This window comes from Bidens hawaiensis, unplaced genomic scaffold (assembly GCF_021521415.1).
Source record: "Bidens hawaiensis isolate Kalapana, Puna unplaced genomic scaffold, B.hawaiensis_p1.1 tig00015446_1, whole genome shotgun sequence".
In the NCBI taxonomy this organism is placed as follows: Eukaryota; Viridiplantae; Streptophyta; class Magnoliopsida; order Asterales; family Asteraceae; genus Bidens; species Bidens hawaiensis.
In genome coordinates, this window is record NW_027492378.1 from 242,427 (window position 1) to 255,913 (window position 13,487).

Genomic DNA, 13,487 nt, shown 5'->3' on the forward strand with positions numbered 1-13,487 from the left:
TATCAAATAAATTATAGGCCAGAGGATCTGCCCGCTTTATTGTTGGGGCAGGGTGTGAGCCGTTGATTTTCATTCAACGGACAGAGCTACCCGCAACCGTATAATGCAAGAAATGAAAATGAAGGGCGTAGATTGACTCTGGGTGACACGTGGACGGTATGTGCTTTCTCTCTTTTCGATATGCCGATATTCCATTTCCATCCGTGAAGAAATAAATATTCACAAAAATAGGTAATTTTCCATGTGTTTATGCATTGTGATTATATTATAAAAATATGTTTTAAGTTAATGTCACCTATATGGTCGTTATAGATGTGATCTCAAATATATGGACTTTGTGTTAGTGTATAACTTTAATTATTACTGAAATCAATTCATGTGATAAGCGGGCCAATTTTGTGTTTCATACTTGTGTATTACTTTGATGAACATTCAAATTAGGAAACTATCCAAAACATTTTCGTCTATCATATTAAATTTAAGTTATTGTCATGAATTGAAAATCTTCAAATTAGATTTGCTTTGTAAATTTGGATTTACTCGATGTATTAGATGGTAATGATGCTTAAGTGTTTTTAGAGGTTGTAAATAATACTTACAAGAAATAGTTATTAATTATTTGCATCTAGTTCTTGTAATCAATATGTTAGTTAATGTGTCGAGAATATCTTCATATTTACATGTTTTTGCATTATTTAATTTACGTAGTTATTGTTTTTAATCAATTTCAAAATTACCAGCTATAGAAATAGCTCAAAAGAAACAACATTATAATGGCCCAATTTATTCTATGACTAAGGAAATATATTTTTATAATGTATCCACTTTTATAACACTTCAAATTTTTTAATTACTATGTCTGTGTGAAACAAGATTCTTTTTATTTTCAAAAGATTAAATATTTCAGACAGACAACTTAAAAATAATAATAACTTATTATTTCTACTTTCATTCTGGACACGTTTTAGTTCGTTATGAAACTTTTATAAGGGAGAACATAAACTAAGTAAATAATAATTATGTAAAATTATTTGTGTCAAAAATTAATGAAAACCATATTTTCTAAGTGCAGACCTATTTTCACTATTTCCCAAGTCCTTAACATAAGTTATTAAGTTCGCTACACAAAAGTGATGTTTAAACCCAGTTTGAAAATTAGGTTATTTTGTAAAGTTTTATTTACGATCTTTATCTAGAAGTGTTAATAACAATCGGGTGGACAAAAGTGTAAACCCATATAATGTATGTATGTGTGAATCCTCGGGTGGGGGCAAAAGTGAAATTGAACTAATTTTAACGTTATTTTACTAATCTCGTGAAAATAACGTTAAAAGTGGTAGAAGGTTAATCAGGCATCATGTGGTGACGTTGATAGCCGAAATACAAGGGTACACGCACCAATCGGTCGGTGTCCTGGTGGCTGAGTGTTATGTGACTTATGCCCAAGGCTTGATGCAAAACTACTATCGAGCCGGGGGTCTCACCGGAAGCAGACTTTCTATTCCTACGGGGTAGAGGTAAGACTTTTTACATTTTATCCTCCTCAGACCCTACCATATCTTTGCTATTAGTAGGATTTACTGAGTACGATGATGATGATATGATGATCTAGAAGTGTTAGATGATAATGAGGTTTATGTCTTTTTAGTGACCTTGTTTATTGTCATAACAAATCAACGTCAAGGATATTAATAGGGTTTTAGAAAATCGATGTTAGTTATTATATGATTTCGTAAGCTATCAAAATCATGTACTTCCTAACGAATTTGCCATTATGGTGAACTCATAAGTTTATCAATGTTATCACACCCAATTCTTATTAGTATTAACACCAACAAATGGGTTTGCAAAACATCCATGGCTTCGTTTACGATCATCATGGTTTCATTTACGATCATCACTATCAGTCTGTCCTACATTTTATTAGTTCTAGCATATGCATCATATATAGAGGTAGCGTTGGTAATAAAAGACCGAATAATCAACTCACATATTCACACTCGAAATAAACTAACCAATTGAGAAATTCGTGGTTTGGCCATGGTTGTATTACAACTAATTTTATGGCTGTTTTAGAACTAAGTTTTACGGTTGTTTATAACCGAATCAAATTGCTTTTATATCAACTTCATACTTTTTACTTTACGAAGTTGTCCCTTTTATAAATATTATATTATATCTCATTTTTTGTTAACTTTTTTTAAAACTATTATACTACTGGCCTTCCCCTTCTCCTTTATATAGCATATTGAATTAGAATTTACATGACCATGCCGATTATTAGAAAACTTAAGCATATACATAGAAGTAGTTTTGTTCATATCATTCTTAACCACTAATACTATTATATTGAGTTTACACATAGCATTACGGCTATAGCCTAATTTCATATGAACATTCAACTCTTGGTTAACACAATATTATTCAAAATTTTACAAAAAGTGAAACTTGTTGAACAATCATCCCGAAATAAGACTCCTACGAATCTCAGGAACAAGGAGGGCGCTGCTCAAAGTGAGTTCCTTCTCGAAAGTCATATTCAATACCACATTGTCTTCACCTTGATGTATTCCCCATGCACAACTTCTCGTCGTGACCTCTTTAAATGTTAAAAAAAGGTTTGCAGGTTGGTTCCCACAACATTAATGACCTCCAAAATCATAGTTGTAATACAAGACATTGCAGCCGACACATAGGCCTATAAATGAACATTGCAGCCGACAGATAGGCCTATAAATGAACTCAACAAAAATGAGTATGGGCATGTTTATGTTTGTTCATTTTACTTTAAGTGAGCACGAACGTATAATCTTACACATTTTTTTAATTATTTTCATCATCAAGAAAATGAACATGTTCGTTCGTTTTAAACCTAAACGAACAGTTCACGTACATAAACAAAGAAAACTTAAATGAACATAATTGAAAATAATTAACGGTGTGCAAGGCATGCGACCTCATTTAACCGTCAAAATTAACTGTGTTAGTGCCAAATGGCAAACCTTGTAATATTTGATAACATTAATCGCAAATCCCGTCAATTTTAAAAATAAAGGATATGCATTAAAACTTGGTACAAACATAAAAGATAAAATTTGTAATTTCTCATGTTTTAATATTGGTATATTGGTTTTATTAATCACATTATCTTTTAGTCACAGGGGCGGATCTACGGTAGTAACGGGTGGTTCCGCGGAACCACCCGAGTTTCGAAATTATAGTGTATTTATATATAGAAAATAATAAAGGAACCACCCTATAAATTATACAGGAACCATCTTAAAAACATATAAAGTGCATGCCCGGCTGGTAGTTTGTGGGTTTTGTAACCCGGAGGTCGCAGGTTCTATTCTCGTTTTTAATAGTTTTTTTTTTTTTAAGTTACCCTAACTGATGTTAGGGTTTTTTATAACATAAGCAAAGCAGCTGCAGCGCCTCTGGCCTCTCTTGAGTCTCTTCGCAAATCGCAAACAGGCAACCAACAACACTACAGCACGCAGCCAGCCACTGCCCAGCCCACTGACCGCCGTCCACCGCCGTCCGCTGCCCACTGCCCACTGACCACCGTCCACCCTCAGCCACTCATGCTGCCCACTGCCCACTGACCACCGTCCACTGCCCACTGATCATCGTCCACCGCCGTCCCTATCAGTCTCGAATCCTCCCGGCTCCCACTTTGAAGGTAATAATTTATTTTTAAATGTTAATTGTTCATAAATCATAATTGTTAAGTGTTATTAACACTTAACCGTTAGATTATTGTTCATAATTGTTAGGTGTTATTAACTACTTAATTGTTAAGCTATTTGTTAAATTTAGTTTTAGTTTGTTAGATTATTGGTTTTAATTTGTTATTTTGTTAGTTTTTGTTAGTTTCTTAGTTTTAAATTTGTTAGTTTGAAATTGTTGATTTGTAGGTATTTTGAATATGAAGAAATATTATCAAAGTGAACCATCGAACCTTGGATCATCATCTTCAAGTAGTAAACCATTAAAAATAAATTTGGATGATCTACCATGGGATCCTTCCGAAAGGCAACCAATTTCATCTTATCACCCAAGTCAAAAAGATGAAATTAGACGGGCATATCTACTTAGAGGTCCATGTCAACCAACCGGGCATGATTGTCCTCTAACAAATTTTAGTGGTAAATTAAGACGCTTTAATGAGGAATGGTACACTAGTGAATTTGGAAATTGGTTGGAATATAGTGTCAAAGCGGATAAAGTGTATTGTTTGCATTGTTACTTGTTTAAGGAAAGTGGACAAAATGATGCATTTCTAAGTGAAGGATTGCGATGTTGGAATAGGTGTCGGGAGAAATTTAGCAATCATGTTGGAAAAATCAATAGTTTTCACAACAAAGCACGTAAAAAGGGGAAAGTTACTTAACCAAGCTCAGTCTATACCTGTGGCCATTGATAAGGGAACAGATCTACATAAAAAACAATATAGAATCCGATTACATGCTTCGGCTAGACTTACCAAAGCATTGTTGAATGGTTCATTAGCTTTTCGTGGTCATGATGAGTCTGAAGAATCTCTTTACAGGGGAAATTTTATTGAGTTCTTAAAAGTGTTTGGAGAACTAAGTGAAGAAATTGGTAAGGTTATATTGGGTAATGCTCCCGGGAATAATCAAATGATGTCTCCATCAATCCAGAAAGAACTTTGTAAGTTTTGCAGAAGAAGTATTAAAGAGGATATTTGAAGAACTTAATGATGATGTCTTTTCCATATTAGTTGATGAATCGAGAGATATTTCTAAAAAAGAACAAATGGCTGTGGTTTTAAGATATGTTGATAAATTAGGATTTGTGAAGGAGCGATTTATTGGCCTTGTTCATGTTATGGAAACAACCGCGTTATCTCTTAAAGCTGCAATTGATGACCTATTTGCTCGCCACAACTTGAGTATTGGTAGAGTAAGAGGCCAAGGATATGACGGTGCAAGCAACATGTCCGGTGAGTTTAATGGTTTGAAAGCTTTAATTTTGAAAGAAAATTCTTCGGCATATTATGTTCATTGTTTTGCTCACCAACTTCAACTTGTTGTTGTGGGCCTTGCAACCAAACATTATGAGATTTACAGACTTTATAAAGAATTATCAAATTTAGTAAATGTTGTTGGTGGATCTTGTAAAAGAATAGATTTGTTAAGAGAAAGTCAAAGAGAAAGTTTGGGATTGAATTCGGAAGTTGAAACCGGAAGTGGAAAGAATCAAGAATTGTCACTTGCAAGAGCTGGGGATACACGTTGGAGTTCTCATGAAAAAACAATTCTCTGTTTGCTTACTTTATATCCTAGTGTTATTGACGTGCTTGAATATATAGAAAAATCGGGAGAGTTTTCAAATTACCAAAATGAATCACGTGGGCTTCAAGAATTCATAAAAACTTTTAATTTTGTATTTTATTTACATTTGATGAAATACATCTTGGGTGTTACTAACACATTGTGTCAAACGCTTCAAAGAAAAGATCAAGATATGTTGAATGCAGTTAAGTTAACTGATAAAGGCCTAAAAAGGTATCGACTTGAAGGTTTTGACTCACTTTTGGAAGATGTCACATCCTTTTGTGAAAAATATGAAATTGAAGTGGTTGATATGGAAGCCGAGTATGTTGACCCGAGATTTAAAAGAAAGAAGACCGGTATCACCAATCGTCATCATTATGTGGTTAATAATTTCAACAAGGTTCTTGATATGCAAATTCAAGAGCTTGGAAGCCGCTTTAATGAGGTAACCACTAAATTGCTTACTAATATGAGTTCTTTGAGCCCGTCTTGTAATTTTAGTGCCTTTAGTAAAGTAAACTTGATAAACTTGGCCGAGATGTATCCATGTGATTTTGATTTTGATGAAAAGGATAAGCTTGTATATGAACTTGGCCACTATATTACTAACGTGAAAGAAGATAAGCGGTTTTCCAACTTGAGTGGCTTAGGTGATCTTGCTAAAATGATGGTGAAAACAAGATTACACATTGATTATCCGTTAGTGTATCGTTTAATAAAGTTATCATTGGTTTTGCCGGTTGCAACGGCAAGTGTTGAAAGATGTTTTTCTTCAATGAAGAATGTGAAAACGGATTTGCGTAATAGGATGGGTGATGAATACATGAACGATTCTTGCATTTGTTACATTGAAAGGGAATTCCTCCAACAAGTTTCGGTTGAAGAAGTAATGCAACGATTTCAAAAGATGAAGACTCGTAGGGAACAACTATAAGCATTTTTTTAATTCATAAAGACTATTGTATTGATATTATGTGTTTTTTAATTTCTAATGACGGTGTCTCTTTTATTATTTTATCGTATTTTTATTATGAACCGACCCGAACCTCAAGCCGACCCGGATTTTTATATACCCGACTCGGTGAAATTGAAACATATAAAAGTAGTGCACCACCCAAAAAAAATTCCTGGATCCGCCACTGTTTGGTCGTTGTCGGTTCCAATTAACGAATTAGCTACTTGTGGTCCCATCTTTTAAGGTAATTGTTCCCAACGATCCGCGACTTACGGAATCCTAACGTCGTTACCTGCATGCTGCCGGAAAAACGAATTTGGTCAGAAAAGTCACATTCTTTGCCGGGAAACTCAACCTGAACACCGTCACTACCACCAATCAACCACCACCACTTGAGCAGCACCAACTGATTCTAACGATTGTTTTAGGGTTCCGATTACCACAATAATTGGGCATTTTACTAGAAAAAGGTTCCTAAAGGTCCGATCCAAGTTACAAGTCTGACACGAAAATGTTGAGTTTTCCGGAAAAAATGTGAGTTTTTCGAGCAAAAACGTTTTTCCGGCGACATGCAACTAACGTCGTTAAACTTCTATTAGTCGCGGACCGTTGAGAACAAATATAATAAAAGGTGAGATCGTTATCAACCAATTCGTTAGGTAAGACAGACAGCGACCAATAGATGATAGCTGAGATTCATAAAAACCGATACACCTTTAAAATTAGATATTGTACCTTTTTTAATAAGAATAAGAAATGATGAACACGAAGTTTATTCTTAAGAATAAGTTATATCGTCATGAGTTATAGTTCAAGTGTTGATGAGTGTTTATCACTGAGAGAATTGTTGGTGAAAGTTCAACTTGTTATTGATAGCAAGTTACCACTGAAGTTGATTTGTTACCGATGAAGGCTTGGTTATGAGGAAGATTGCCAGTTGAGAATTAGTATTAATTTTTCCGATGAAAAAGGAATATTCCCTTGGAGTTGATAACAGCAAGTTGTCCTCAATGACCCTTGCCACTGATGGGGTAACTTACACTTGATGCGTAATCAATAGAAGTTGCTAATTACTGATGGGAAGTTACCACGGATAAGGATAATTAGGAGCTTATATCATTGACGGCAATTAAGTTACCAGTTAAATAAAATTTTTAAAGGAACGTGTTGCTAAAGCAAGTTGCCTCGATAACATATGATTTATGAAGAAACTCGTTAATAGAGAGGTCTTGTCACGTACGACAATTAATCATCGAACAAAGACACTTAATTTGTTGGATGGATGTTATATATACATTTTTGTATCACCTGACCCAGAGAGAGAGAGCTATTATTGGAGCTATTAATCGTACGTGTTATGGTGACATCTATGAAATCAGTGCATGAACATGTGTGTACGTGTATACTTCAAAGAAAATTTGCTCTCAACTTGTTCGTAGCGTTTGTAATTCCAATTATACTTTGTAACTTGTTTTGCATGACATATTGAAGTCGATTGAAGATGAAACACTGATGCTCGCTAATATGATTGACTAATTCTTTCGTTACAAACCAATTATAATTAGTATAGGGTATTAGCTTGGTCACAATCTACATTAATACACTTAATTAATTGCTTTTGGAAACGCAATGTTTGTTTGAAGTTTAGTGAAGATATCAGTTGAAAGGAAATTGATCTTGAATGAATTATTTTCGTTAACTAAATAAATAATATATACTTGAAGGATAACAACTATTATGGAGTAAATTTCTCCTTTACAAAAATAAGTTACAACAACCAAAGACTAGTCAACTGAGTTTGAAATTTGAATTTTATGATCAGCTATTACCCTCCTTCAAGCGAACAGGTAGGGGGCCAACGCGAAGCTTCGTGCGAAAACGTTCGAACAGAGGTTGAGGTAGGCTCTTTGTGAAGATATCGGCTACCTGGAGCGTGGTAGGAACAAATTTTGTGTGTAGGCGACCTGCAGCAACTAGTTCCCGAATAAAATGATAATCGATATCAATATGTTTTGCTCGTTTGTGTGCCACGAGATTTTGACTTAAAAATAGTGCACTTTTGTTATTACACAATAAGGTAGGGCAGTCGGGTGGAAGAGCATATAGTTCACGCAACAGGTGGGTTAGCCAAATGATCTCAGCAGAAGTGTTTGCCATAGCTCTATACTCAGACTCACAACTTGAATGGGATACAGTTGGTTGCTTCTTTGCGCTCCAAGAGACTAAGTTTCCACCAAGATAGATGGAGTAATCGTATGTGGATCGTCTTGTTTCAATACACCTTGCCCAATCAACATCCGAGTTTCCTACCAAGGAAGTTTTGACGGGTCGGTCGAAAGTTAAGCCAAAAGAGAGAGTGCCTTTAACATACCGAAGGATTCGTTTTACGAGTTGAAAATGAGCGGTGGTTGGGTTTTGGAGATATTGACTGGCTTGATTAACGGCATAAGATAGGTCTGGTCTCGTTATTGTGAGGTATTGAGGAGCACCAACTAAGGAACGATAGAAAGCAGGATCGTGAAACGGGGAGCCGGTGGAAGTGAAAGTGTCGGTGGTGGTAAGTGGAGTTGCCACGGGTTTGGCATTGAGTAAACCAGCTCTAGAAAGAATATCAAATGCATATTTAGTTTGACTTAGAAAGAGACCGGATGAATTTTGAGTGACTTCAAGACCAAGAAAATAGTTTAATTTACAAAGGTCTTTAATTTTGAACTCCTTGTGTAAACGAACAGTGAAGTCACTGATAACTTGTGCATGGTAATTAGGATATCATCGACATAAACAAGGAGGTAGATTAGGACGTTATCGGTTTTATAAATGAAAAGTGATAGGTCAGCTCTACTACATTTAAAACCGAGAGACGTAAGGAAGGTGCTTAAACGTTGAAACCAAGCACGTGAGGCTTGTTTAAGGCCATATAAAGCACATTTGAGTCGACATACATGATTAGGGAATTTTGGATCAATGAAACCCGGTGGTTGCTCCATGTAAACGGTTTCTGTTAAATGTCTATTTAAGAATGCATTGTTGACATCTAGTTGACAAATTTGCCAAACGTAGATAGTCGCAAGACTTAGCACAACACGAATGGTAGATGCTTTCACAACGGGACTGAACGTGTGAGAGAAATCAAGCCTGGGTACTTGAGTAAAACCTTGAGCAACTAAGAGGGCTTTGTAACGATCAAGAGAACCATCTGCTTTATATTTGATACGATATATCCATTTTGAGCCAACGACATTAGAGTTGGCGGGACGGTTGACAAGTTCCCATGTATGATTATTTTTTAAGGCATCAAGTTCATCACGCATGGCACTCACCCAATGTTGACTTTTGGAGGCTGTTTTGACTCCTTTTGGAATGTTAGTAGCAAATAGAGCATGATGGAGGTTATTTGTAGAAAAATCCGTAAGATCGGCAAAATGTTTAGACTTGTAGATTCCGGATTTGGAACGAGTGTTCATAGGGTGAATGGAGGTTAATGGAGGGTTTATGGGTAGTGTATTTGTTGTTTCTGTAGGAATTGAGAATGGTGGAGTGGGTGGGGTAGGAATGGTGCTAGTAGATGCAGGTGTAGTGTGTGATGGAGAAGATGGACTGGTGGGGCCTGGAGTGATTGGGTTGGTTGTGAAAAAAGGGATATGGTTAGTTTGGATTGTGGATTGGGTGGGGCTTGGTGTTATGGTTGGAGTGGGATGATGTGGACAAATAGTGCAGATGGGTTTTGCTTGAGTGGAAATATTGTTTTGAGTGTTATGAGAAATGGATTTGGTAATGTCTGAGTTAATAATTGGTTGAGGTATGTTGTCATCAAAGTTTGATATCAAAAGTTTTTCTTCATCAACCACGGGAATAATACCAGTAAATGGAAACGTGTCCTCATCAAACTTTGCGTGTCGTGTTATATACACCCGCGAAGTGGATGGTTCAAGGCATTGATAGCCTTTGTATTTAGGACTATAACCAATAAAGATGCACGAGGCACTCCAGAATGTGAAAAATATTATTAGAAAAGTATGCATTGACAGGGGAATCATTTGTTAATCGACTAGTAGTAAGTAGATTTTTTGTCAGATTTGGAACAACAAGTACGTTATGAAGAGGTATGCTATTTATTTTAGTGTTACCGATTTAATTGACGGGTAAAGATTGCCCATTACCGAATGTGACAAGCGTATTACCCGAATCGGCATGGGATTGATCAAGACCATCAGTGGATCGAGTCATATGAGCGGTTGCCCCGGAGTCGGCGGTCCAGTCAAGGGTGTTCTGAGCCATGTTGCACTGAGCATGAAAAGCTTGAGCAAGATTTGCATCAAGTGGAACGGCTCGTTGTGCATAACTTGAGAGATTAGGGCATGCACTAGCATAATGGCCATCGGTTCTGCACAGTGGACAGTGTGGTGGTCGCCTAGGGTTAGTTGAACGACCACGGTGGGAAGAAGAGGATCCCCGAAACCGACCTCGGGATGTGGAATCACGAGATGATTTGGAGTGAGACGGGAATCGTTGAGTTTGAGCAGAGAAAGCGGCTTGTGGGGTGGAAGGACCGGCTAGTGTTTGGAGAAAAAGCTCATGATTTTCGGCTTGAGCGAGTAGTTCACGGAACGGTGGAGGGGGTTTGATGGTTCGTTGAAAGGTTGAAAAATTTTCAAATGAGGAGCCAAGACCACAAAGAAACCAATGTCATTTATCTTCGTCGGTCACCGGATAACCGATTGCGGCTAATTGGTCACATAGAGATTTGAATTTGCGACCAAAATCAGCAACAGGTGATGTCCCTTTTTGTAATTGACGAAGGGTATCATGGAGGGTGTGCATCCGTTCAACAGATTGATGGCTGTAGGTGTGCTCAAGTGCCTGCCAAACTTGGTAGGCAGAGGTATGGTCGATGGCCTCTGCCATGGCTTCTTCGGTTAAGGTGGAGTAAAGAAGGAGGAGAACTCGCTGGTCAGCCTCCTTCCAAGTGATGAAGGCGGGATTTAGGATGGTTTTATTATTATCGGTGAGGGTTGCAAGAGGGGCAGCGGAAGAGCCGTCAATATGATTAAGGAGGTTAACGTAAGAGAGCACCGGTTCAACTTGATTTTTCCATAGAAGGAAGTTTGTGGAAGAGAGTTTGATGGTTATTGGGTGTAGAAGAGTATGCAACGGGGTGGCTGCTGGATCAGAGGAGGAGTTTGAGGAAGAGCCAGCCATGGTGAAGAAGAAAGAGGAAGATAGGATGCTCGATGGTTGTTAGGCAAGGTAGACCTAGTATGATACCATGAAAGGAAATTGATCTTGAATGAATTATTTTCATTAACTAGATAAATAATATATACATGAAGGATAGCAATTATTGTGGAGTAAATTTCTCCTTTACAAAAATAAGTTACAACAACCAAAGACTAGTCAACTGAGTTTGAAATTTGAATTTTATGATCAGCTATGATCAGTCATTCTAGTTTGGGTGAGCACAAACCGGGTAAGACCCGCAAGACCCGAACCTATCAGAACTGTTTTACAATAGGGCCAGTTCTTGGGTCTTGAGAATACAACTAGCTGGGTCCGAGTCGGGTATGGCGGGTAGGACACACATGCTTCTGTAGGATGAGTATAAACCGGGTAAGATTCGCGAGACCCACGAAACTCGAACCGATCAGACCCGATTATTTAAAATACAGTCTGTTTCTAGATCCTAAGAATACCATTAACCGACTTCAAGTCCAATCAGATATCGCGAGTAAGATCCGTTTGCTCATACTAGTTATAATTGTGAGGTTGGGCAGAAAATTTACAACGACAATAGTTGAAGTTGACTAGTGAGTTTCTACGAATCATCTAACTAATATATTAAAGAAAAATCATTTTGTCCACATGTCACCATTCTAAGGTAGCCACATAGGATGCCACCTAGATGCCACATAGGCTATTGCTTAAAATACCAACATATCCATTTAAGCTTCTCGCGGGTTTTGGATACCCATATAACCCGTTTTCCTATTATAACCTATGACCCTTTAGGCTTTGTAAAATTTAAAAAAATAAATTATTGTGTAATACGAGTTCCGAACCTAAAACTTTAGGTCTCAAACCAAAGGTGCTTACTAACTCCACTAAAGTGGTAGTTGTGTTTGGTTTATTGACTAAACATATATAGATGTGATTACAAAATTAAATTATTTATTTAAAGACCATTTAAAGTTTTTTTTAAATATTATTAAAATCTCGGTTTGCAATGAACTTTTATTTAAATTAGTAGTTCCTACTGTTTTGAGTTTTTACTTTTTAGTATCACATATTTAGATAACACAATTACGATATATGCATTTTAAGTGAATATTATTTTATATGATTTTACATATATGTTACGTTTTATGTATGTTTTATCCGTGTGTAACACGGGTACCATCCTAGTTTATAAATTATAATAATAAATCATGTTAATGAACCAAACAACGTCTACTGAAATAACTTACTAATTTATAATATTTATTATAACACGTAACTTTAATTTTCTTTGAATACACTATTTTTTTATAAATATAACAAACCCTAGTCGCCATTGCAAATACGAAAGAAGGAACATTAGTGGTGAAAAGCAACAAACAAAAACTGGTAATAATTGGTTATTTGGTTTTAAGGTTTGATAACATGGATAGACACTAGAAATCAGAAAATAAGTAAACATATAATAAAAATCTAAAGCAATAATACAAGTGTCTATTTAAGTAGCGACTAGAAACTTTTATGGTCTGATCGATGCTTAGTAGAAAATGATGGTTGGGTCACAACAACACTCGTCAAGAAGACAGCAACAACACAAAGCCGCTAGACTGCACCATATATAATTAATTTATCATTTAGTATCTAGTTTAGTTTCCACAAAACAATAAATAAATTGAAAAATTGAGATAAATAATAATAATAATAATAATAATAATAATAATAGAAGAAAAGAGGCAGTACGTACCAGCCTTCAAGAAAACCAGAATCTCTTCTCGGAGGAGGTGCGGCGACATATTGTGGCGGTGCCATCACCGGCGGCCCTTGATAATATCCTCCTCCTGTTGAATACAATCAATATCTCAAGTCAAATGATGAAGTGATTGGAAAAAGTAAAAATAATTGAATACCTTGAGCAGGGTATGGATAAGCATAACCATATTTAGGCTCATTCATGAGGTTTACAAAGTAATGAATTTTGTGGTGTGGTTGAGTTGAATATATAGAGGAAAATAGATGATTAT

At 36.3% G+C, this 13,487-nt stretch overlaps 1 protein-coding gene and 1 long non-coding RNA gene across 2 annotated transcripts; one reads left to right on the top strand and one right to left on the bottom strand.

Moving 5' to 3' along the window:
* Nucleotides 1-4,334: 4,334 nt before the first annotated feature.
* On the top strand, nucleotides 4,335-6,234 carry LOC143549156 (uncharacterized). The gene is made up of 3 exons (XM_077040132.1): nucleotides 4,335-4,674; nucleotides 4,745-4,966; nucleotides 5,120-6,234. Exons 1-3 carry the CDS (start codon nucleotides 4,335-4,337, stop codon nucleotides 6,232-6,234), a joined length of 1,677 nt encoding a protein of 558 aa, XP_076896247.1.
* Nucleotides 6,235-12,965: 6,731 nt separating this feature from the next.
* LOC143549163 (uncharacterized) lies at nucleotides 12,966-13,487 on the bottom strand. Its single transcript, XR_013138094.1, has 3 exons — nucleotides 13,374-13,487; nucleotides 13,211-13,304; nucleotides 12,966-13,073 (listed from the first exon to the last, which is right to left on the bottom strand). It is a non-coding gene; the product is annotated as an uncharacterized LOC143549163 (long non-coding RNA).

Excerpts from the sequence above, each read along its gene's own strand:
- LOC143549156 (XM_077040132.1), top strand. The coding sequence starts at position 4,335 with ATGTTGGAAAAATCAATAGTTTTCACAACAAAGCACGTAAAAAGGGGA. Across the intron at positions 4,675-4,744 it reads ATCAATCCAGAAAGAACTTT|TTGATGAATCGAGAGATATT; the intron begins GTAAGTTTTGCA and ends TTTCCATATTAG. Across the intron at positions 4,967-5,119 it reads CGGTGCAAGCAACATGTCCG|TAAATGTTGTTGGTGGATCT; the intron begins GTGAGTTTAATG and ends TATCAAATTTAG.